General features: G+C 48.5%; 10 protein-coding genes across 10 annotated transcripts; 5 read left to right on the top strand and 5 right to left on the bottom strand.

The window, feature by feature from the left end:
* Nucleotides 1–246: 246 nt before the first annotated feature.
* MYCFIDRAFT_65525 (uncharacterized protein) lies at nt 247–1,496 on the bottom strand (the record flags this gene model as incomplete). Its single annotated transcript, XM_007924516.1, has 3 exons — nt 247–426; nt 479–620; nt 772–1,496. The coding sequence occupies 3 exons, from the start codon at nt 1,494–1,496 to the stop codon at nt 247–249; spliced, it is 1,047 nt and encodes a 348-aa protein (XP_007922707.1).
* Nucleotides 1,497–1,853: 357 nt separating this feature from the next.
* Nucleotides 1,854–2,840, bottom strand: MYCFIDRAFT_84481 (uncharacterized protein; the record flags this gene model as incomplete). Its single annotated transcript, XM_007924712.1, has 1 exon — nt 1,854–2,840. The coding sequence occupies one exon, from the start codon at nt 2,838–2,840 to the stop codon at nt 1,854–1,856; it is 987 nt and encodes a 328-aa protein (XP_007922903.1).
* A 623-nt stretch (nt 2,841–3,463) lies between these two features.
* MYCFIDRAFT_89095 (uncharacterized protein) lies at nt 3,464–4,649 on the top strand (the record flags this gene model as incomplete). Its single annotated transcript, XM_007925454.1, has 2 exons — nt 3,464–3,808; nt 3,860–4,649. 2 exons carry the CDS (start codon nt 3,464–3,466, stop codon nt 4,604–4,606), a joined length of 1,092 nt encoding a protein of 363 aa, XP_007923645.1. The 3' UTR covers nt 4,607–4,649.
* A 79-nt stretch (nt 4,650–4,728) lies between these two features.
* MYCFIDRAFT_6690 (uncharacterized protein) lies at nt 4,729–5,364 on the bottom strand (the record flags this gene model as incomplete). The annotated part of the gene is made up of 1 exon (XM_007924110.1): nt 4,729–5,364. A coding segment is annotated over one exon (636 nt), but the record flags the coding sequence as incomplete, so codon positions are not given.
* Nucleotides 5,365–5,703: 339 nt separating this feature from the next.
* MYCFIDRAFT_84479 (uncharacterized protein) lies at nt 5,704–6,219 on the top strand (the record flags this gene model as incomplete). The annotated part of the gene is made up of 1 exon (XM_007924711.1): nt 5,704–6,219. One exon carries the CDS (start codon nt 5,704–5,706, stop codon nt 6,217–6,219), a length of 516 nt encoding a protein of 171 aa, XP_007922902.1.
* Nucleotides 6,220–8,246: 2,027 nt separating this feature from the next.
* MYCFIDRAFT_89094 (uncharacterized protein) lies at nt 8,247–9,512 on the bottom strand. Its single transcript, XM_007925453.1, has 2 exons — nt 8,795–9,512; nt 8,247–8,745 (listed from the first exon to the last, which is right to left on the bottom strand). Exons 1-2 carry the CDS (start codon nt 9,426–9,428, stop codon nt 8,555–8,557), a joined length of 825 nt encoding a protein of 274 aa, XP_007923644.1. The 5' UTR covers nt 9,429–9,512; the 3' UTR covers nt 8,247–8,554.
* A 794-nt stretch (nt 9,513–10,306) lies between these two features.
* On the top strand, nt 10,307–11,269 carry MYCFIDRAFT_84477 (uncharacterized protein; the record flags this gene model as incomplete). Its single annotated transcript, XM_007924710.1, has 1 exon — nt 10,307–11,269. One exon carries the CDS (start codon nt 10,307–10,309, stop codon nt 11,267–11,269), a length of 963 nt encoding a protein of 320 aa, XP_007922901.1.
* Nucleotides 11,270–11,495: 226 nt separating this feature from the next.
* MYCFIDRAFT_45479 (uncharacterized protein) lies at nt 11,496–12,862 on the bottom strand (the record flags this gene model as incomplete). Its single annotated transcript, XM_007924336.1, has 2 exons — nt 11,496–11,766; nt 11,817–12,862. The coding sequence occupies 2 exons, from the start codon at nt 12,860–12,862 to the stop codon at nt 11,496–11,498; spliced, it is 1,317 nt and encodes a 438-aa protein (XP_007922527.1).
* A 24-nt stretch (nt 12,863–12,886) lies between these two features.
* Nucleotides 12,887–13,136, top strand: MYCFIDRAFT_172104 (uncharacterized protein; the record flags this gene model as incomplete). Its single annotated transcript, XM_007925452.1, has 2 exons — nt 12,887–12,930; nt 12,965–13,136. The coding sequence occupies 2 exons, from the start codon at nt 12,887–12,889 to the stop codon at nt 13,134–13,136; spliced, it is 216 nt and encodes a 71-aa protein (XP_007923643.1).
* A 172-nt stretch (nt 13,137–13,308) lies between these two features.
* On the top strand, nt 13,309–19,449 carry MYCFIDRAFT_172103 (uncharacterized protein; the record flags this gene model as incomplete). The annotated part of the gene is made up of 18 exons (XM_007925451.1): nt 13,309–13,323; nt 13,355–13,372; nt 13,394–13,445; nt 13,546–13,559; nt 13,586–13,600; nt 13,627–13,719; nt 13,764–13,808; nt 13,839–13,869; nt 13,933–13,962; nt 13,998–14,020; nt 14,082–14,106; nt 14,145–14,325; nt 14,349–14,456; nt 14,490–14,605; nt 14,639–14,645; nt 14,677–14,723; nt 14,755–14,785; nt 19,440–19,449. The coding sequence occupies 18 exons, from the start codon at nt 13,309–13,311 to the stop codon at nt 19,447–19,449; spliced, it is 861 nt and encodes a 286-aa protein (XP_007923642.1).
* Between the last annotated feature and the right edge of the window lie 451 nt (nt 19,450–19,900).

Here is a 19,900-nt window from a genome sequence, read left to right as displayed (position 1 = left end):
AGTGTACATGAATGAACATGGGAAAAAGATCACCAAGAAAATGTGCGCGCGTCTTCTCCTCTGTCATCTCACACGTGCAGGTCGTCGTCGATTGGTTCTATTCATGAACTCTTGCCTGCAAAATCCTAAGCCGCTGTTGCGTTTCCATGGAACGGGCACTGGTTCCGGCTTTCTCAGAAATGAACCCGGTCTCATGAAGTCTGTGCTGAGTTTGGGCTTCCTGGGCGCGGTTCTCACACGATCGGTTCAAGCGTAGGGGTTCCCTTTCTCGAATTGCGGCTTCCACAAACCCTTGGCTTCTTTCGTCTTCAGCTGGATACCCTTTAGGAAGCCGTAGATTGTACGCAACGTCGGCGCTGGTACGCCTAAACGTTCTGCTTCGCGCACTGGCTCGCCAACGATGTTCTCCATTTCAATGTAATTGCCCTAGCACAATGTCAGCCCTTGCCTGCGGCATCACGCGGTCACTGCCTCTCACCTTGAGTGCATCCTGCCCCATGCTGGGCACAAAAGCCGTGTCAGTCGGATCACATCTGATCACCGTATCATCAATTCCCTTCGGCAGATCAACTCCAGCAGCCTTTGCAATTGCGATGATCTCCAGCATAGCAGGTCGGATCCTAAAAGTGAAGGGTAGAAGCATTAGCAGATGTCCTAAGCGAGAAAGAGCCTTTTGCGACCAGGTGACTCGATTGGCGATGGAGAGTGAGACAAGAGGGCTACAAGGCGGGAATGTGCAGGATAAGGGCTTCTGTCCTTTGGTCTACTCACAGATCATCAATCACGATCTCCGACATCCTCATCCTCGCCGTGTCCATCCCCAGCACCGCCGCAACCGAATTAAAGGAAGAGTTGTACACCAACTTCCGCCACCTCGTAAATGTCACATCGTCATCATACTCCCAACTCACCTTCCCACAAGCCATATACAAATCAATAAATTTCCGAGCCTCTGCTTCCGCTTTTTCTGGCGCGACCGTCTGTCCGGCGAAAGGACCTAATTTCGTCCGATCCGCATCATCATGTCGAATCACTCCATGCGACACTTCCGTCGCTCCCAGAAACGCCACACCAGACAAAACGACATTTTCAGGAAACTCTTCGATGATCGGTTTCTCGATATTCAGTCCATTTTGTAACAACACAATCGTCGTGACGCCGGGCGTCACCGCCGGGCGTATCAGGTCCAAGACCGTAGGTTTTACATCTGGGACATTTTTCGTGGACACGACCATGAAGTCGAAAGGTTCGAGGTCTTTTTCTTGTTGCAGGTTTGGGATTGTGTTGCGGATATGTGTGGGTTTGAAGCCTGTGATTCCGGGTCCGTGGTCGATAGAGTCGATTGTGAAGCCTTGGGATGATACGACGTTGTAGTTTGAGCGGCAGATTGCGGTCACTTCGGCTTTGTGGCCCGTTTCTAAGGCGTATGCGGCCATGGTGCCGACTCCGCCTGTGCCTATTAGTAGGACGCGGGATTTTCTTTCTAGGGAGCCCATGGTGGTGGATGTGTTTGTCGTCTTGGGGAAGTTATTGAGGTGTTGTAGTAGGGTCTTGCCGCGAGTTTCGTGGTGCTGCAGACGATGGATAGCCTTTCTCTAAGCGATCGTTGTGAGTGGATCTTTGATTCAGGTCTATGGGTGGTCTGTAGAAATGTTTTGTATTGTTGGCCTATCGCGCGATAAAGCTTGAGGCAGGAAAGAGCAGGTGGAGGAAAGAGCTGCCAGATTCGAACCGGACCGGGTGACTAGTGACCGACCAATCGGTCTGGAAGCAATGGCGGCCGACACTCGAGAACAATTGTATATGTAAATTCGTAGACAGTAAACGTCTGTTATGCGCGTTTGACTGCAGACTCATCTCACGGAAGGCTTGAACTTTCTTATGTTCTCACAGAATGTACCTACTTGATAACCCCAAGCTTCCTCTTCATCCGCACCAGTTCCAAGGGAGGCGAATGGGGAAATATGGTTATGTCCGAGCATCATATCGACTGCAAGAGCACGTCGGCTCTCTACAGTGTTGATCGACATCCATTCTTTGACAAACTCATCTCGAGGGTGCATGATCTCGTCAACAGGGTCAAGATCGCCATTCAGAACGAAGATGCGTGTGCCTGCGTGAGCGAAATCGATGGTTCCTTGTTTTGCAGCTGATCGGAGGAGTCCAAGAGGCGATTTAGTCTTTCCCATGTCGCTGCCAAAATAGGCCTCATTCACTGCAGCTCGATCAGATTTGGCGTGATCGAAGCTGAAGGGCACCGAGAGCAGTATGACGCCTCTCAACCGTGTGGCGTTTCCAGACAAGACTTTTGATCGAGTTGCCTCGAACGAGGGATGTAGCAGGAACGTGCAAAGGTGCAGACCTCCTGCAGAGTTTCCCATAAGAAAGAGATCTAAAGGCTCCTCGCCAGCGACCGCGGGATTCGCGAGCAGCCACTCTACGGCCAAGGCTATATCCTCGCCTCCCGACGGAAAGACAGCATCGTGCTTTCCTACCAATCGATAGTCGGGAACTACCACGGTATAGCCAAATTTGAGTGCGTAGAACGAGGCGATGTTTGCATGACACAAGTCTCCAGCGTATCCTGGTAGTGTCTTGTGTCCCATGACCAGGCCTCCGCCGTACAGGAACATTAGTACTGGTTTACGACCATTGGTCATGTTCGGCTTTTCAGGCGTGTAGATGTCCAGACTTTGTCGTTCGTGAGGTCCATATTGCCGAGTCTGCTTCGGCACTGATCGTATTGTTTCGGCATTCTGGAGCAATAAGGGTTCGTAGAGCTGCAATGTTGGCTTGACGATTTCTCCGATGGCTGTGCCTAGTGCGGGAAGATGCTCCATCGCTGCTGGGGTATGAGTGTTTCCTCGAGAGCTGCTGATATTTCAGGCCAAGAGAGATCTATGTTCACTGTAGAGAGATGTCGACGAACGAAAACGTGCCTCTAGTTACCGGTGTTAGACTGCAGGTTGGCATCGATCTTGCAGATGCTCACGCCGGCTGTCTCGATCGGCCGTACCGAAGCTCTGAAGACCAACGACACATGTTAGGAGATGTGCGATCACCGGGTTCGAGTATCGGCAATGCAGAGCGGGCGGTGGTGGATGTCGTTGAGTGGCCCAGTAGACATGGTCGAGCAGCCCCCAAATCCGTTCCTTCGTACGACCGGGCAAAGGCCTGTCGGAGAAAGTAGGGCTTCGGAATGTCAACTGCCGAAGAGGATGGCACTCCGCCTCCATCCGCGCTACCGTCCACTCACCATGCTGTTCTGGTCATGGTAGCTAACTTAGGGCTTGCGCCGTGTAGTCAGGCCGGCTGGAGAAGCAATGAAACATCCATCGTGCCTGTCTAGACCGCGTGGCAGCATGTATAGAACTAGGCTGGCTTACCACCAGAATCTGCTGCTTCGCCTTCTCTTCCCCTAGCTGCACTTTACCATCTCCTCCCTCAGAAGACAATGGCTACCATGACCGTTACCGCTCCTGCCAATGCTCAAAATGGCGACACCGTCCTGAGAGCGACGGACTTGCCGCCTGGCGTGTCTGGCAAGCCATATGTAATCTCATCCCAGGACGGCGAGATCATCTACATTCCCCTATCCAAGTCTGCAACAAGGCTGCTCGTCACTGGCAAGGAGACAGACAATGCTTTCGCTGTCGTTGGCAGCAGTGGCAGTCAGAGTGATCCCGTCGGCTTTCACTATCATGCCAAGACTCACGATGTGTTCCTCTGCTTGAAAGGCAGCGTCAACGTCTGGGCCAATGACGAGGCACGAACAATGGGTCCAGGTGACTTTGCGAGTGTTCCGCCGGTATGCTTGATCATGTGCCAGCCAGCTCCTTCCAACACTGACACCGTGTAGGGCACGATACATCAATATCAAATCCTGGGAGATCATTCCGAAATGGTAGGCCTGATCGTGCCAGGCGGTTGGGAGGAATTCTTTCGATTCATCGGCGAACCATACGATGGTCCTCTCTGGCCATTGGATGACCAGCGTAACATATTCGAAGTCCTGATCCCCAAACTTAAAGCCGCAGCTGAGCGGTTCGACATGATTCCACTACCACAACATAAGCACTTGGGCCCAACGCCGTGGAAGGACACCGAAAACAAACTACCTGGAAAGCTTGAGCCGTACTTCTTGAAGAATGCTACGGGTCCGGCATATCTGGCTGGAGGAGCTGTAGTTAGGCCATTGATCACTACAGCAGAGTCGGATGGCAAATTCGTCATTGGCAGCATCGAAGGCTCGAAGCAGCACGCGGAGACCGATCTATTCGCAGCAGGCCGCCAACTCCGATTTCCAGAGACCCATCATGCTTTCCAGGTCGTTGAAGGTGCAGTACAATTCGATATTGGCTCTGCACCTCCAACAAGCCTTCACAGCGGCGAGATCGTCTATGTTCCAAGGGGTACAGCTTTCAGCTATCGATTCCGGACAAGATTCGCCAAGATGTATTCATTCGCGAGCGGATCTGGCATTGTCGAGCTGTTGATGAAATCTGGCGAGTCATACAACGCACCAGTGCCGCCAGAGAAGGCGAGCTTGCTGGATGCTCAGAGGTTGCAGGACTCTGCTAAGGATTGCGCTAGTGATATATGCTGATACATATGGGCCCAGCAACCATTCTAAAATGATATATGATACCAACCAACACGGCTCGAATACCATCGTCTTTTCGAAAGCTACTCGTCCTTAGGCCAGAACAACCCTTGTGGTAATTTTCCAGCCAGGAAACCACCGTCCATTATCAACGTCGTCCCTGTCGTCCAATCTGTGCCAACAAGACAGTTGACCGCCTTGCCCACCTGATCCGGTGTTCCAAAGCGCTGCTGAGGATACAATCGGACCAGATATTGACCAGACTCCGCGAAATCTGGATCATTTAAACCTTCCGCTACCATTTCATTCACCATGCCTGTGGGAATGATACCAGGAGCCAAGGCATTCACCCTGATGCCTCTATGAGCATACTCCAGCGCTGCCGACTTCGTCATACCAATGATGGCGTGTTTCGACGCGCAATATGCAACACCCATAGCACAACCTTGTTCGCCATAGATGGACGTGAAATTGATGATATGGCAAGGCTGATCGTCGTTCTGCTTGGGTTGCTGGAGCATGATTTTCGCCTGCTCTTGCATGCAAACGAAGACTGCGGTAACGTTGAGGTGCATCAGGCGCTCGAACTTCTCTAGCCCTACAGTCTCCAGCTTGCCTATTCCAGAGGCAGTGCCTGCGGCGTTGACGGCGACATCGATGCGCTTGTATTCCGACGCTACCTTAGCATGAAGGTCTCGGATAGCTTGGATTTCCAACAGATCGCATGCGACGAAGACGCCTTTGCCGCCCGCTGCTTCGATGGCCTTAACAACTTCCGCTCCATTGGAGGTCATGTGCTGTAATCTCTCAGTGATGGGTATTGAAACTGACAGGTTGTTTGGTGTCAAGAAAGTCCTCGTGTACACAGCCTATCGGAACAAGTCGAATCACGAGCGAGGTCAAGACACGATGTGAAGACTAAAGAGCTCCTGAAGTGAGTGACGAGTCAATCTGAAGCCACAATTCATCACAAAAGCGTGTTGATGACCGTTATTTTCCACGGACGGAACGCAAAAGTAACATCAACATCATCCTTATCGATTCGAAGAGACACCTATTCTTTGAACCATACGAGCAGCAAATAGTACATGACTGCGCCCATGGCCTCACCATCAGTCGAATGGCCCGGAGAGCTCGAAGCTTTGCGACAGGACAGGCGTCTTTTGACTGCTCGAGTTGAGCGTCATGCGGCCGAGCTCCAAGCCGTCCGCAGAGACGTGGAGTCGGAAAAGCAGGAGATTGTGCAAGATTTCGAGCAGAGACTGGAGAGGTACAGATGGAGGACAAGCATTCTCACACAAGCAGTTGAGGAAGCGGAAGGGAAGATCAGCAAGCTTGAGAAGGAAAGCAGCCAGACGGCCAAGCTGAAGGCCACGATCAAAGCCCTGGGACAGCAGCTGCAGGAGGCACAGGCAAAGACAGAGTGCCTCGAGGAGGAAAAGGCCAGTCTCGCCGAGGAACGCGACTTCGCTGTTATGCATGCTGCAGCAAAAGAACGAGTCGTCAGGGCTGCTGAGCATGTGACCAAATGCAACGCAGGCAAGCACTGGGAGGAGTACGGCAGGCGAATGGCTGCTTTGAAGGAGGCGATCAACGGCAACGGCGGAGAGGAGTGATGGGTGGGTGATTGAGGTCGAGAAAATTCGTGGCCATCATGTGATTAGACGGCTTACCAAATCTTGACCGCATGTCGCGGATAATTATCCGACTTCCAACCCGCGTTTTCACGCTAGAAGAATTGTATGTTTGGCCTTCAGTCTCGTCGTCTTCCCTTCCCTTCAACATCCTTCACCTCCCATCACCACTGCCCTTTGAGCAGCGCGCACCCGTAGCCGATCCCTCGGTCGCACATCTGGCAATGAGAAGCAGCGCCGACTCACGTACATGGCACAGAGCATGCTCGCAGCGCTCAGCGCATCCAGACAGACCTCCGCTGAGCCTACGTCGCTCGAAGCAGCGAGTTGCGACGGACAGCTCTCCTGAACTCCCGATCGAGAAGCCTGACACACATTCTTCGCAATCAAACTGGTGCAAGAGCAGCAACATGATCACACCATGAAATAGGACGCGCACTCCCTCTGCGGCCGCGTCTTCTCCCGCAGCTATCGAGGCACAAGAGACGGTCAATCCTTTTGCCTGGTACGTGGATACGGTGATGCCCTACTCAGGCACGGGCTGTGATCCTTCCACGCCACTACCCAACTCTGCTATCATCCATCGCTCCTTCAATACTCACGACAACTATGAAACTGATGGTGAATGCCATCCTGTACAAGCCGGCGACCTCATTGGCAGCGTCCAGATAATTGGCGGAGAAAAGTGTAGAGTGAGCTTGGTAAGATGGCAATAACTTGAGCGTGGTCGATTGTGAGACATTTGCTGACCCTCGATCTATCACCTTGTAGCATTCCGGCAGCAATTGTGAAGGGTGGAGGTGGACTCCCAAAAACACAGCCTGCCATAACTATGTCTATGCAAGTGCGAGGATATGGTGCTGGGATGGCAGAGCTTATGGTCCGGCTGGAATCGGCAAGAGAACAGTCAACGAGGCCGAGATGATCGAAGCCGAGTGGAACGGTTGACCGTGGATTGGAAGGAGATGAACTTATGCGATCAACAGGCTTGATCGCAGAGTTCCACTTTGTGAGATAGAGACCTCGAGGAAACGAGCTCTTGAGTCATCTAGAAGTTCTCCCAGCCTCGCGCCATCTATCTCTCGGGTTTCTTGCCGATGTCATTGCTCTGCACTTGCGCTATCCCGGGCCAGACAGACAGCTGGAGAAGGTGCCGCATAAGCGTCACCGTCGTTGCTTTGCAGGTTTGCTTCCCGCCACTTTACAGCAGCAGAACATGCCAAACACCAGAAGCCTGGCAAGATTGACTTCAGCGACTAGGCGCAAAGAAGTGGTGTGCATTCCAAATCTTCAAACATTGTACGCTGATGCATTACCTGACACAGATGACCGTCATGTAACAGTTCTGTCAACGATGATGGCTAGCACGCTTTGTTCCCCGATCACGAACATCAAGGACTGTTGTACTGTCGGGACCAAGATCAACATAAAAAGAGTCTCTATGTCCCATCCGGGAAGGAAGTCACCACCGCGGAAGACAAACAAAAGCCCTACTGCCAATCGTATCAGACTATCTGTCTATCCAACGATGCATCCATCCGCCGTTCTCTACCTTGCAGCAGCAGCAGCGACATTCACTTCAATCAATGCCAGTCCACTCTCGCCGCCTATGGGAGTCTCCCTGGAGTTCTTCAACGGCAGCACCTGCGATTCCGACGACTTTGTGTATCGACAAGATTTTTGGTGGACGATGGGAGTCATGCCAACGCTATGTTCTCCGATTGAATGCTTCCCGTCAGTGAGCTTCAATCAGTGCTCGCACAACATGAACTCGAGCTCTGTTCGCGTAATACAATACCCTCTGGGTTTGGCAAATGGTCCTCCGAAAGATATCTGTGAGGTGAATATTTATGGGAGTAGGTATTGTGAAGGTCGTGGTGAAGATACCGGAGCACAGGTGGGCGGTGGCCAGGATGGAGACTGCTGGGGTACTGCGACTGGCTTTCCGTATGAGTCCTATTCGATCAGCTGCAGATTTGATGGGATGCCCGAGAGCTGAAGGATACCGTGAAAATCTTGACAGATCAATTCAATGGGCTGGAGTGCGTTCGCTCTGATCAGAATGGACTTCTCGCTTCATCAAAGTACTTGAACGTCAATCTAACGCTGCTTTCTCAACCGGCCAACATGGCCATCTGTGTATTCCACTTTTCAAAGATTAACTCACGTTTACGGCCTTCACTATGCCGTTCCCATAATTTCCATGGTCGTAGAGTCGACCGCCCCACCCAAAGTTGCATCGATGGTTTCTGGTAAAGCAGAATATCCCTATGACGAGCAGTCCTCATCCAATCTGCTTGCTCCGAACCGACCAGGTCTAGTTCAACTGCGTGAACTTCTTCTTGGTCAACGTTCCGATGACGTGCGGAACAACATCGTATGGTCCCTCAGCGTTGCCAGGCCGGAGTTTTACCTCCTCCCACTCGCCAGCTGTGAGCAGCCATTCATCGGTTGGTCGTTGGATATCGCAGCCATTGAAAAAGTGCGGCCAAATGTAATTGACGTATCCTGAAAATGTCAGCACATGAGCCTCCCAGGTTATTGTAGGGCATCACACTTTGCCAATACCAGACTAAATAGCCTTCATACTTGGTCTTAATGTGTTCATACACCAGCCAGGTGCCACCAGGCTTGAGTAGCGGATACAGCTCCTGGATGATGATCTGTGGCGTCGGAATAGAGCAAAGGCATTGGACCGTGATAATTGTGTCGATGGAGCCAGGTTCAATGCCACCTTTGGTCCTGAGCTCCTCCGCACCACAACCAATTACCTCGTAGATGTCTCCAAGACCGGCTTTCTTTGCGTTTTCCTTCAACGCGGCATGCATTCCTACATTAGGCTCCACACCATATATTTTTGTAATCGATGGATTGTCGGCACGAGCAAATAGATACACCCATTGCCCAGTACCCGGGCCAATGTCAAGGCAGACGCCTTGGGCACTGTTCTGAAGCAAAGGCATTACAGCAGGAGCTGCGTTTTCTCGAGACAGAGGTCCAAAGAACTCCCAGAATTTTGCGAACCAGACATCTTTGAAGTCGTCGATGGAGAAGAATGGCTTGAAATTGAGGTTGAGGATCAAGCTGATGATCGTGGGGATGATGTAGTATGCAGAGTATGCGAGCAGATGAAGCGGTCGAAGGAGGTTGAAGGGGCCACTCGGTTCTGTTTGTGCTTGATTCGGTGGCATCTTGTTGAAGTCCGCCTCACCCTCAGTGTGTGATTGAGAGTTCTAAGGAACAAGGCCAGAAGGGAGTTGGTTGGGAGCCTGATATACAATCAATGCTGCAGGGGGGTTGCTCTGAGAATGGTGTGCAATATTAGTCACTTCACTTCCCCACTCTGCTGCTCCAACGGGCCGAGATCGGGTCTAGGTGGCCGATTGATAAAGGCACAACAAAGCTCCAGGGCTGCCAGTATGCAGAATATGTTTCGAGTACCATGGCGATACAGTTGGCTTGCGAAGCATGTGGCCGGCATAGCTTTTTATGACCGAGAGTATCTTTCATGATTGCTCACGCTGTGCTCGATGCACGAGACACAGTGGAACATGTGGCATCGTTGACTTTGCAAAGATTTGCTGTCGGAAATGTCACAACAAGATGACGGCCACTGAGTTGGAGCTGAGATGGCGAAGGCAATATCAAACAACCGAGCCTGATCACCTTGGTGGCTGTCTGGGTGTGCTGGGCAGTGGTCGTTACCTACATTCTTTCTTCAAAAATTGACGAGGAAATAGTGAGACCGAGAAGAAGGTTGCGCGTCGGCCCGCGGTCCGCTGCAACTTGTTATTATGCAGTCGTGGATTCCTCCTGGCTTGGCTTCAACTTTTCTATTCCATCAATGGAAGTGGTCAAAACACCCCAACAGAGACTACGAGCCATCTAGCAGGGGAAGCAAGAACATCTGTGTTGGACGAGAGATTCAACATACGCTCTAGTCTAGTGGAGCATTAATGGCACACAATCCTCTCATTTGACTCTGCTCGTGCGCAGCGCAGTCTTTCCGACGGCTGTTCAACGCAGTACTCGACGAGCTGAAGTTCCTTCTCCGTCTTATTATTACAGAATGACCTCCCTCGTAAGCTTCCTCAACAGACTCTTGCCGTTTGCAACTCCAGGAACCCCACTCGTCCAGGATCTCCTCCATCTCGGCGTTATTTGCAGCTTGCTGTACTTTGCACCGCAAATTCAGGAATATGTCCAGCGCAGGCATCTGAATCCATCCATCCCGGAGCAGCCGCCTGTTGGACAAGATGACGATGGCCCGGAAGTACCGAGCGCCGATGAACAAGTCGCGGACCAACATGATCCTGACCCGACCCATCAAGACAATGGCGTTGGAGAGCCAGTCAATGTGAACGAAGATGACTTTAATGGAGCAGTCAATGGAGATCTGGATGGTCCTGCTAACCGTGTGCCTGTCGCTGGACCCGCAAATGGCCGTCCGCAGAGGAACGTTGGAGCCAAGAAAGCTAAAGCTTTGGCACGTCGAGACCAGAGAAGAGCCTACCATGAGTTTCAACGCTCTCAGGGCGAAGCTCAGAGGGCCAAAGACGCAGAAGGCGCATCGGAACGGGAGAAGGCACAGTCGATCGAGAGAGAGCGAAGGAAGGCCGTGGAAGCCAAACTGGATGAGAAGAAAGCGAAAGAACGGGAGCAGCGGCGGGAACAGGAACGCAAGGAAAGAGAGCAGGAGATGCAAAGGCGTGAGCAAGCGATTGATCTTGTACGGGAGCAACTGCAGGAACGGCAGATGAGTAATGTGTTCGAGGTTGCGAGACAGGTGGGCGGTGATGCTGATGACGTTTGGTTGGAGAAGATCCTGAAGGCAGCAGGTGTGCTGGGCAAGAATGCGGACGATTCGATTACCATTGCCACAAGTCTCGGCTGGATCGTTCGAGTGCAACGGCAAGATATGCTGAAAGCTTATGAGAAAGCTGCTGCTGCGAAACATAGCGATGACGGTGAGATCAGCTATGAGGACCTTGGTACACATCTGGAGGCTGTACTACGCGAGAAGGTTGATTAGAGGTCTATACCTGCGGAACTCCGGGCCGCTATGCTGTATCCTGACTGCAATACGCCAGCGCTTCCAAACGCCTCGAGACTATCCTCGAAAACATCAAATCTCGCATCCGAATCGGCATCGGACTTGTCATCATTCATGACTGTCCTGCGAAACGCGCCCAAGCACCTTCAAGCTGAAACTATGCAGAGTCTTCCGAAATGAGCTTTCAGAAGTCATAGCTGCATGTCTACAACTTCGATGTCCTCACTGGATCCAACAGTGTAGAAAGCTGCGCTCGCGGATAATCTGCGTTTTCGCTCGGATCTGGTCTTGCTCGGTCCCAAGCCCACTTCTGCGCCAGTTCTGGTGATAGCTTGCCGTCCAGCATCTGTGCAACATACTTGCCGATGACAGGGAAGAACTTCCAGCCATGGAAGTTACCACACGTGGCAACATAGAGACCTTTCGCAGCTGAGTGTGGCGAAATAATGAAGTCTGCGTCGGTGGTGAAAGCATCCCTGATGTTGCGTCAGCACATAGACCGAGTATGGAAGATGGTCAAACTCACCAGCAGACTCGGTACTTCTCCATCTGCCAATTCGCTCCCTTCTTGCCATAGAAGACGTGGTTGGCGTGGTCGATGTCTTCTCTCATCCTCCTCGAAGCATCCCACTGACCATAGTCCTGCTTTGGAGGAGGATACGATACCCACCGTCCTGGGAAGAGTTCTTGGGTGTTCTCAAAGATGGTCTGGCCCCACCATTTGAGCTCATTGTCTTTGGTAGGTGGCAGGCTCCCGATGAATGGACCAGTGGCGGCGGTGTAACCTTGCACACCCACAGGCATATCTGCAAACGTCTCGATGTCTTTTCCCTTTAGAGTCGTCATACCGGTCGTAATACCAGCCGCAGTGATTCTTCGCCCAGCTCGAAGCTCAATGTTCCCGCTTGCTTGAGCTGCGAGCTCTAGTAACTTGGGCGTGTACGCACCTGAGCTGAGGATGATCTGGTCGCCGCTGATTGTCTTGCCAGTCGTCGTCCTCACTCCGACACATCTATCGCCACTGAACTGCAGCGACGCCACTTCCGCTACCTCATACTTGATACCCTGATCCAGGCACCACTTCGTGACAGCGCGTAGGCAATCTCCCGCTGCCGCCCAGCCGCTGGTCTTGTTGACGAGCACTGACTTGGCTCTGTCGTAATCTGCAAGATCGAAGAGCCCATTGTGCATCTTCTTGGCATCCTCTATCGAAACGGACTGAAGTTCAGCTCTGCGGCCGAGCTTCTTATAGTTATCAATGACCTTGTCAGCGTAGTCATCCCGGCATATCCAGTAAATACCAGTCTCGTGAAAGTATGGTTTCCAGAGCGGGTCTGATTTGAACACATCTTGTGATTCGAGAGCGAGTTGGCAGTATACAATGTCGTCGTAATCCGCTCGCACGACCTTGTTCCAGTCCCACGAGGCTGCTACGCGCGAGTCGGCATCGTATGCGTCCCGGTCGACTATAGTGATGTCTGCATTAGGATATTGTTTTTTCAAGTGATACGCTGTCGAAACTCCAAAGACACCGGCTCCGACAATGACGTAGGATTTATTGTTTGAAGTCATGGCGAGCGAATGTGTCGAGAATGTATGAGGCTCCTTCAATGTCGCCAGCACAGATATATCTGGAAAACGTGAAGTCTTAGTGCACTGGGCACGATTGACCAGCTGGGGTTCGGCCGAGTGTACAGGCGGGTGGGATAACCGTTTTTGGCGAAGCCAACCATCGGCTATGGGGGATGCACGGGTCTGGTTTGCTCAGATCGGGTTGTGCATCCTCTTGATTGGATGTATTGGCCGGGCACAGAGCCCGAAGTTCTTTACAGTACACCCCGATTAAGCGAGCTGGCGGACGGGGGTAATCCCCGTAAACGGCAGCTAGCTTGGAAGCGTTAGACGTAAACCTTTTAAAGGTACGGATAATTCCTTTAGGCAGTACGCTAGCTTCTACTAGTTAGATCCCGTTTTCAGGGATTACCGCCGTCCGCCATCTCGCTTAATCGTACTGTATAATGGCATTGCTGGGAGTCCGCCGTAGCACAGTAGTTCGTGTGCAAGTGGACTCTAGTCTACAGGGTGTAAATGCAGTACCTACAGGAAACCGACCCGGAGACCAAATTGCGAACCGTCTCTCGTCTCCCCTTTGAATGTTCGAAATCTTGACTATGTAATAGTTGGCTGAATTCGAATTCCGAACAGATCTTGCGGCGGAAAGGAAGAAGCGCTATAAAGCACACCTGTAACGCAAGCTCGGCTACAGCCCGTGTACCGCATCAATGTTCTCTGCAGGTGCGAGCATCATCTGTGCTGCAAACACATCTGTCGTCGAGTGTGCTATGATATCGTATATTAGGAACCAGTCCAAAATTTGCAGGCACGCTACTTACTCCGTTTTCTACCAGAATGAGGGATATCCCAGTCTAGTGCACTCCTTCTGACAGTACCGGGTATCTATTTCATCCGGAAGATCCACACATTCTGCCTTGTGTTCGGAGTTACAGTGTATACATCCGTGAGCTTTTTTCTCTTTGCAAATTCTGAGAGTTTAACAAAGACATTTATTTCCAGTATCAGTCGAAGCCGTTAATGCGAGAGCGATAGTAATAGCGAAGGTAAGTATAGACCGCATAGTGTAGGTGGTCTTGCTGTTAGCCTGAAGATGTTGAGTGTAGAGGTTAGGTTGCATTATACTCGTATCCAGAAAAACAACACTTCACCCTAGATGTGGTTAGCATACTACTAATAGAAGTAATAAAACTTACATCAGGCTAGACCTCATTAATAGACTTCTATCCTTGAACTACTTCTCCGTGCCCTAGCACTCGCGACCAAATCGTATATCTCAGAGTCGTAGTCCGCTCGACATTCGTTGGGACCTCGTGTCTAACAGCACAGGGCGGAGTTGTTGGAAACATCAGCTTATCCATCTTCTGTACCAATCAATATGACGCCCTTTTCGTTACTGCATTCTCATCTCTAGGGCGCCGTCGGATGATCGACGAGGTCTTCATTTTGACCTTCGATATACTGTGATGTGTCCGTGGTCGAACAGCGACCATGTCTTATCCAGCATGCCATGCTCATACCCTCTCCACTTCACGTACTCTTCTGCTGGTTCAGGCGTTCCTGACTATTCCATTCGCGAACTCGTCACTGGCTTGTGTTAAGTCGTTGTGTGGCTTGCAATTTGTAGCATGTTCAGGAGCCATACGCATAACAACAGCGCTGCAGCGAACGTTGCGACACGTGATTCTGCGGTCCAGATATATGGCTATTACTGGCAGGCGGTGAAAGCTCAGCGTCGCCGCGGTTCGACGCGCCCCGAAGTCGTCGGGCTGTAAGATCGCGCGTGAGAGAAGTTGTGGATGTGCTGATGCAAGATGGACGCCCACTTCCGCGGGCAAGGTGTCTTCTTACAAAAGTCCGAGTTTCAGCCCTACCTCCCATCAGGCTTGTAGGCATGAAGAATCAAACTGCGACCGAGTGCACGTGATAGATTAGTAATTAGGGCTAGCTTCCGAACTTTCCGACTAGCCAATCACAAATACACCTAATAATTCTTCGCCTACAAGCCTAAGAATAAGCCGTACTAAACTAGCCTACGATATACTACTTTTTCGCGACTATACAAATATAACAATCTAAATAGCAGAGATTGTAGCCCTACTAATTGCGCTTTATTCTACCTACTAAATAAGTCTATATAACGTTAGCGCGTTAAGTTTTCGCTATTCTACTAAGCCGACTCGACTATAGCTATCCGGATTACTAGGCGGCTAGCTATACTACTAGAAACACCTTAATATATAATATACCGCATCGCCTAGCTAACACTTAGAGGTCCTTCTCCTAACGCTAGTAATTATTATTTAAATAGGCGAAAATTCCGTCCGATACCTACTAACTACTCTATAGCCTTTAAGGGTAATCGATAACCTTCCTATAGCTAACTTGATACTTCGAGGTCCTTCGTAGACTATTTCTAAATACCTTTTATATATAGTATAAGTCTATCCGAGATATAGTTATTAAGTTGCTACTATATAGTAGACGCGACTCTAAAGCTAAGGTTAAAATACCTAAAAGTCGCTACTAGTACTACTACTATAGCTACCTAAAAGTCGCTACTAGTACTACTACTATAGCTAGGAGACCGCTACTACTACCGCTACTACTATAGCTAGGAGATAGCTACTACTATAGCTACTAGTACCGCTACTAGTACTACTACTACTATAGCTACTACTATAGCTAGGAGACCGCTACTATAGCTACTACTATAGCTAGGAGACCGCTACTATAGCTACTAGTACTACTACTAGCACCGCTGCTACTATAGCTACTACCGCTACTAATATGTCGAGCGACGATCTATCCTCCTTAACCTTAGTTCTACTATCTAATAATAACCTAGTCGGTAGTACTATCGCTTATAACTATAATAAGAATATAACTAGCCTAGACGACGACGATGCTGCTTTGCCTAAAGGACCTAAGGAACAGACTATTCTTATAGGCGTATAGACCGATCTACTAATCTATCTAAGTAGCGGTAGTATTCTCTCTAACCCTCTAGATGAATTAGTTAGACTAGCCGGGATAGATAAGATTAGTAACTTTTAGACCTCGTAGTAGTTCGGTTTAGTTTAGTTTGGTTTGCTAAGCCGAAACTCTAGTTTGGTTTAGGTTAGTTTGCTAAGCAACTATATAAGTAGCTAGTTCGAACTATATAATTTATCGGTTTTTAAGAAGTGTACGAATGTATACGTAGCTTTAAGCAAGCCCTTTGTAAGACTTAGTAGTATAGCCGGCAGCGTAGCCGGCATTTTTAGTCCTTAGTACTTATAGAATTTTCGAATCCTACTTAGGCTACGTAGTTGTATAAAGGTACTTATATAACCTTAAATCTATAGACAATTAGCTAAGGGCACTAACTAATTAAAAGCACATATATATATACAAGGCATTATAGTTTAGTTCGGAAACTGCACTCCTTAGGTATGAATTTTATCCTTTCGTTTACAGTTTAATTCCCTAACTGCTTAGTAGAATGTCTTTATCTAGATCTAGGCAGAACTTATCGATTTCCCTAGAAGTCCTCCTCCTTAAGAAGTTTATATACTTTCCTACCGAACTATTCGACAATATTAAGTACTAGGATAGCTCCTCCCTCGGTATCGGTATAGTATATAAAAGAGCTATAAGGCAGCTCTATAGAACGTTCTACTAGTTACTCGCTATACTAAGGCCGAATGCTAGTTCGTTCCTTAGAACTCTTAGTTATTTAGGAGATATAAAGGGTAGGGCAGGTAGTAACTTCGTATTATATAAGGAGGTAGAGGCTACTATAGAAGAGGCCTTCAACCTATAGAAGATAGTAAAAGATATAGAGGCAGCTGCAGGTCTAGGTACCTAGTTGAATTTTTAGTAGGTAGAGTATAAGGATATTTAGAGGGAGTATTAGGTAGAGTTGCGAAGGCAGGTGTATAATATGCTCTAGAAAACAGGGATAGTGCCTATAACTATAACTATTAGGCTCTTTAACCTTCCTTATTTTTCCCTGTTTTCTTTTTATAAAAATCTAAACTAATACAAATCAACCGGAATGTCTATCTTCTTTTAGTTCTTTGAAAAACCTAGTAGCGTAGCTAGTAGCGTAGCCGGCAGCGTAGCCGGCAGCGTAGCCGGCCTTTTTACTCCTTAGTACTAACGGGATTTTGGGAGACTTCTATTCCGTACGGCTAATAAAGTATACTATACTATATATATATACTTAGAGAGTATTTAGAGCGCGGTATATAGCGCCGTATAATAGCGGCTTATTTCGTATATAGAAAAGCTTATAGATAATACTACGAACATCCTTTCTACTAGAACATCTATCCTACCTAGTACCGTCTCGAATATAGACATTCTAGCCTTTTAGAATCTAATCGAGTGCTTTAAAATCCTTGTCTATAATCGTTATACGCTTCGCGTAGATAGCTATAAGGTTAACCGCTAAAATAGTATTAGTATAGTCCGAAAAGAGGTAGAAGAGAAATATATATTCGAAGATACGAACTAGGTAGGCTTCTATAGCCTCTTAAAGGGCGCCTATCGCGGAGGCTTAGAAGCGAAGGTCCGTTCTATAATCCTAGGCAATTTCGCGAATAAGTCGTTAGAAAGGAGTTTTGCGGATTAGGAGCTAAGAACTCTTCTAATACTGCCGAATCTTACGGAGGGCTACGGCTAAAGAAGGATTAGTAAAAAGACAGTAAGAATGCCGGCTACGCTGCCGGCTACGCTGCCGGCTACGCTACCGGCTATAAATAGGACTTACTTCCTAGGCGCTATCGACGCTTCGTACGATTGCTACTAGTAGTAGAAGCGCTAGTTATCGTCTTACGTAGAGCCTTGCCCGCCGTTGTCTTGCGCGGAGCCTTACTCGCGACGCCCTTTCTAGTACCGGAGCTAGCGGTAGTAGTAGCAGCCCTCTTACGTTAATATACTATACTCGTTCTACTATTTCCGGTCTTATTGCGACCCGTAGAAGTACTAGGTCCCTTCTTACGAGGCGTCGTAACTTAGTTAAGTAGACTCGCTATTATAAAAGTCGTCGAATTAAGGAAAAAAGTGCGTTGCGAAGGTATACGAAGGCGCGCGCGGAGCGAGGGTATTACGGAGGTAGTAGATATAGAGCGTAGAGGTATAGGTATCGATGCGAAGGTTGAATATAGCGGTAATGTCGCGGTATCGCTAGGTAATAGAGTAAGCTTCGCGCAAGCCTATATTATAGTAACGTTAGAGCAAGGAAAGAAGGCAGGTACGGCTAAAAAAGGCAGGTACGGCTAAAAAAGGCAGGTACGGGAGACTTTGAAATATAGCCGGCATATATAGCCGGTATAGTAATAGGCGAAAGCCTCCTTTTAATAAATAGCCGGCGTAATAATAGTATCTTACTATAGTATAGATATTCTTTAGTAATGCCTTTACTAGCTATAGTAATCTTATAAGTAACCTAGGCCTATTACTAGTAAATATAAGAAATATTAGGTAGGCTATACTAAACAAGCTAGTTATTTAGTAGGAAAAGGCCTACTACCGTCTCTATATACTGGCTATAAGTGCCGGCTATCGCTCTAAATTCAACTCCGCCCTATCTCGGAGGCTAAGGTACCGAGCGGAAACCCTATAGCTTATATTTACTCGGTTGTCGCGGAGCGCTTATAGGTGAGGTATTAGAAAAGAGTATAAAAAGTACGAGAAGAGTATCCTAGGATATAGGTCGTAAGTGAATAAGAGTAGTACGCCTAGTTATTTATATAGTACGTTACTCTATACGACTAAGAGCCTATATTATCTTATGCTTCGCTTATAAGACCTCGACTCTACTAGTATACTATCGATCTCTTTCTCGGTCGCTAATACGCTGTCTTAATTCTTCTTCGAGTTACCGGACTTAGTACGTATCTGTAGCTATGCAATAGCGCTACGTATTATAGAGAATTTCTCGTTAAAGTTTCTCTCTCGTAGGCTTGCTATCTACCTCGTAGTATAGAGGATCAAAGTGCTAATACTAAAGAATCTCCTTATAGTTAGGATGCTAGGGCTCCTTAGGACCTTTGTGTTTTAGGTCTAAATAGAGACGTATTATAAACGTTCTATCGCCCTTTCGCTTACTACCCGCTAGGTCGCGATATACGAAGAAACTAATCTAAATGTAGCTCGTCTCTGTAATAGCCGGGTGAATATAGAGCGCTAGGTTTCTACTTCGTACCTTAGATTTAGGGACGGCGCGGAGATAAAATCAGAAATATAGCCGGTACCTGTAGCCGGCAAAAGGATACGAAAATGGGCCTCCTCCTAGGTTAATCTAACAACTAAATACAATTTCTAACTAATCCGCTATAAACCGACGCCGAATTTTAGCTAGAAGCTATATATCTTTATTTTGAAGAGTAACCCGCTTCGTATAGATAGCAAGGAGGTTTAAAAGCTTAAGCTCGGTTACGAGAAATGCCTCCGTAGCTTCCTAAAGAGCACTAATCGCCTTAGCCGTAAATCGTATATTAGACCGAAAATCTAATGTAATTTCTCGGACGAGTCGCTAGAAGGGAGTCTTAGGGATTAAAAGCTCGGTCCCTCTTTTGTTTTAGAAAAGCCGGATCTAGCGAAGGGCAATAGTATCTAGTTTAAAGCGCCGCTTCTTTATCGTCGAGTCCTGCCTTGTTCCCTTTCTTTTAATAGAAAGATAACTTTTCTTCGCGATAGTCTTCGTCCGCCTACTCTTTTTAGCCTTCTCCTATCTACCTATAGCCTTCTTATTTTTCGGTACTGTTTTCCGAGGAACCCCCTTCCTTCGTATATACTACGGAGAGCCTTGCTCTTCCGATATCTCGTTCTCGCTATAGTCTCCCTATACTTAGCTTACTTTACCCTTACCCTTTAGCCTCTAAAGATATTTATCTGCGCGTTTAGGCGACGAGGGTATATCGGTAGGACCTAGAAAATTAATAAGCATATAATCGTAAGGAGATATTAATGCTTCTTACCTTCTAGAACAAATAGTCTTCTATTAAACCGCCTTATTAGGTTATCGTTAGATTCGAATAAAGGATAGTA

This window comes from Pseudocercospora fijiensis, assembly GCF_000340215.1.
Source record: "Pseudocercospora fijiensis CIRAD86 unplaced genomic scaffold MYCFIscaffold_2, whole genome shotgun sequence".
NCBI lineage: Eukaryota > Fungi > Ascomycota > Dothideomycetes > Mycosphaerellales > Mycosphaerellaceae > Pseudocercospora > Pseudocercospora fijiensis.
The sequence above is the reverse complement of the archived record's forward strand: the minus strand, read 5'-3'. Positions and strand labels throughout refer to the sequence as shown.

What these genes read in the sequence shown, in the direction of transcription:
- MYCFIDRAFT_89094 (XM_007925453.1), bottom strand. Translation starts at nt 9,428, where the DNA reads ATGCCACCGAATCAAGCACAAACAGAACCGAGTGGCCCCTTCAACCTC. An exon ending in TTTAGTCTGGTATTGGCAAA is followed by an intron (nt 8,746 to 8,794) that starts GTGTGATGCCCT and finishes TGACATTTTCAG; the next exon opens with GATACGTCAATTACATTTGG.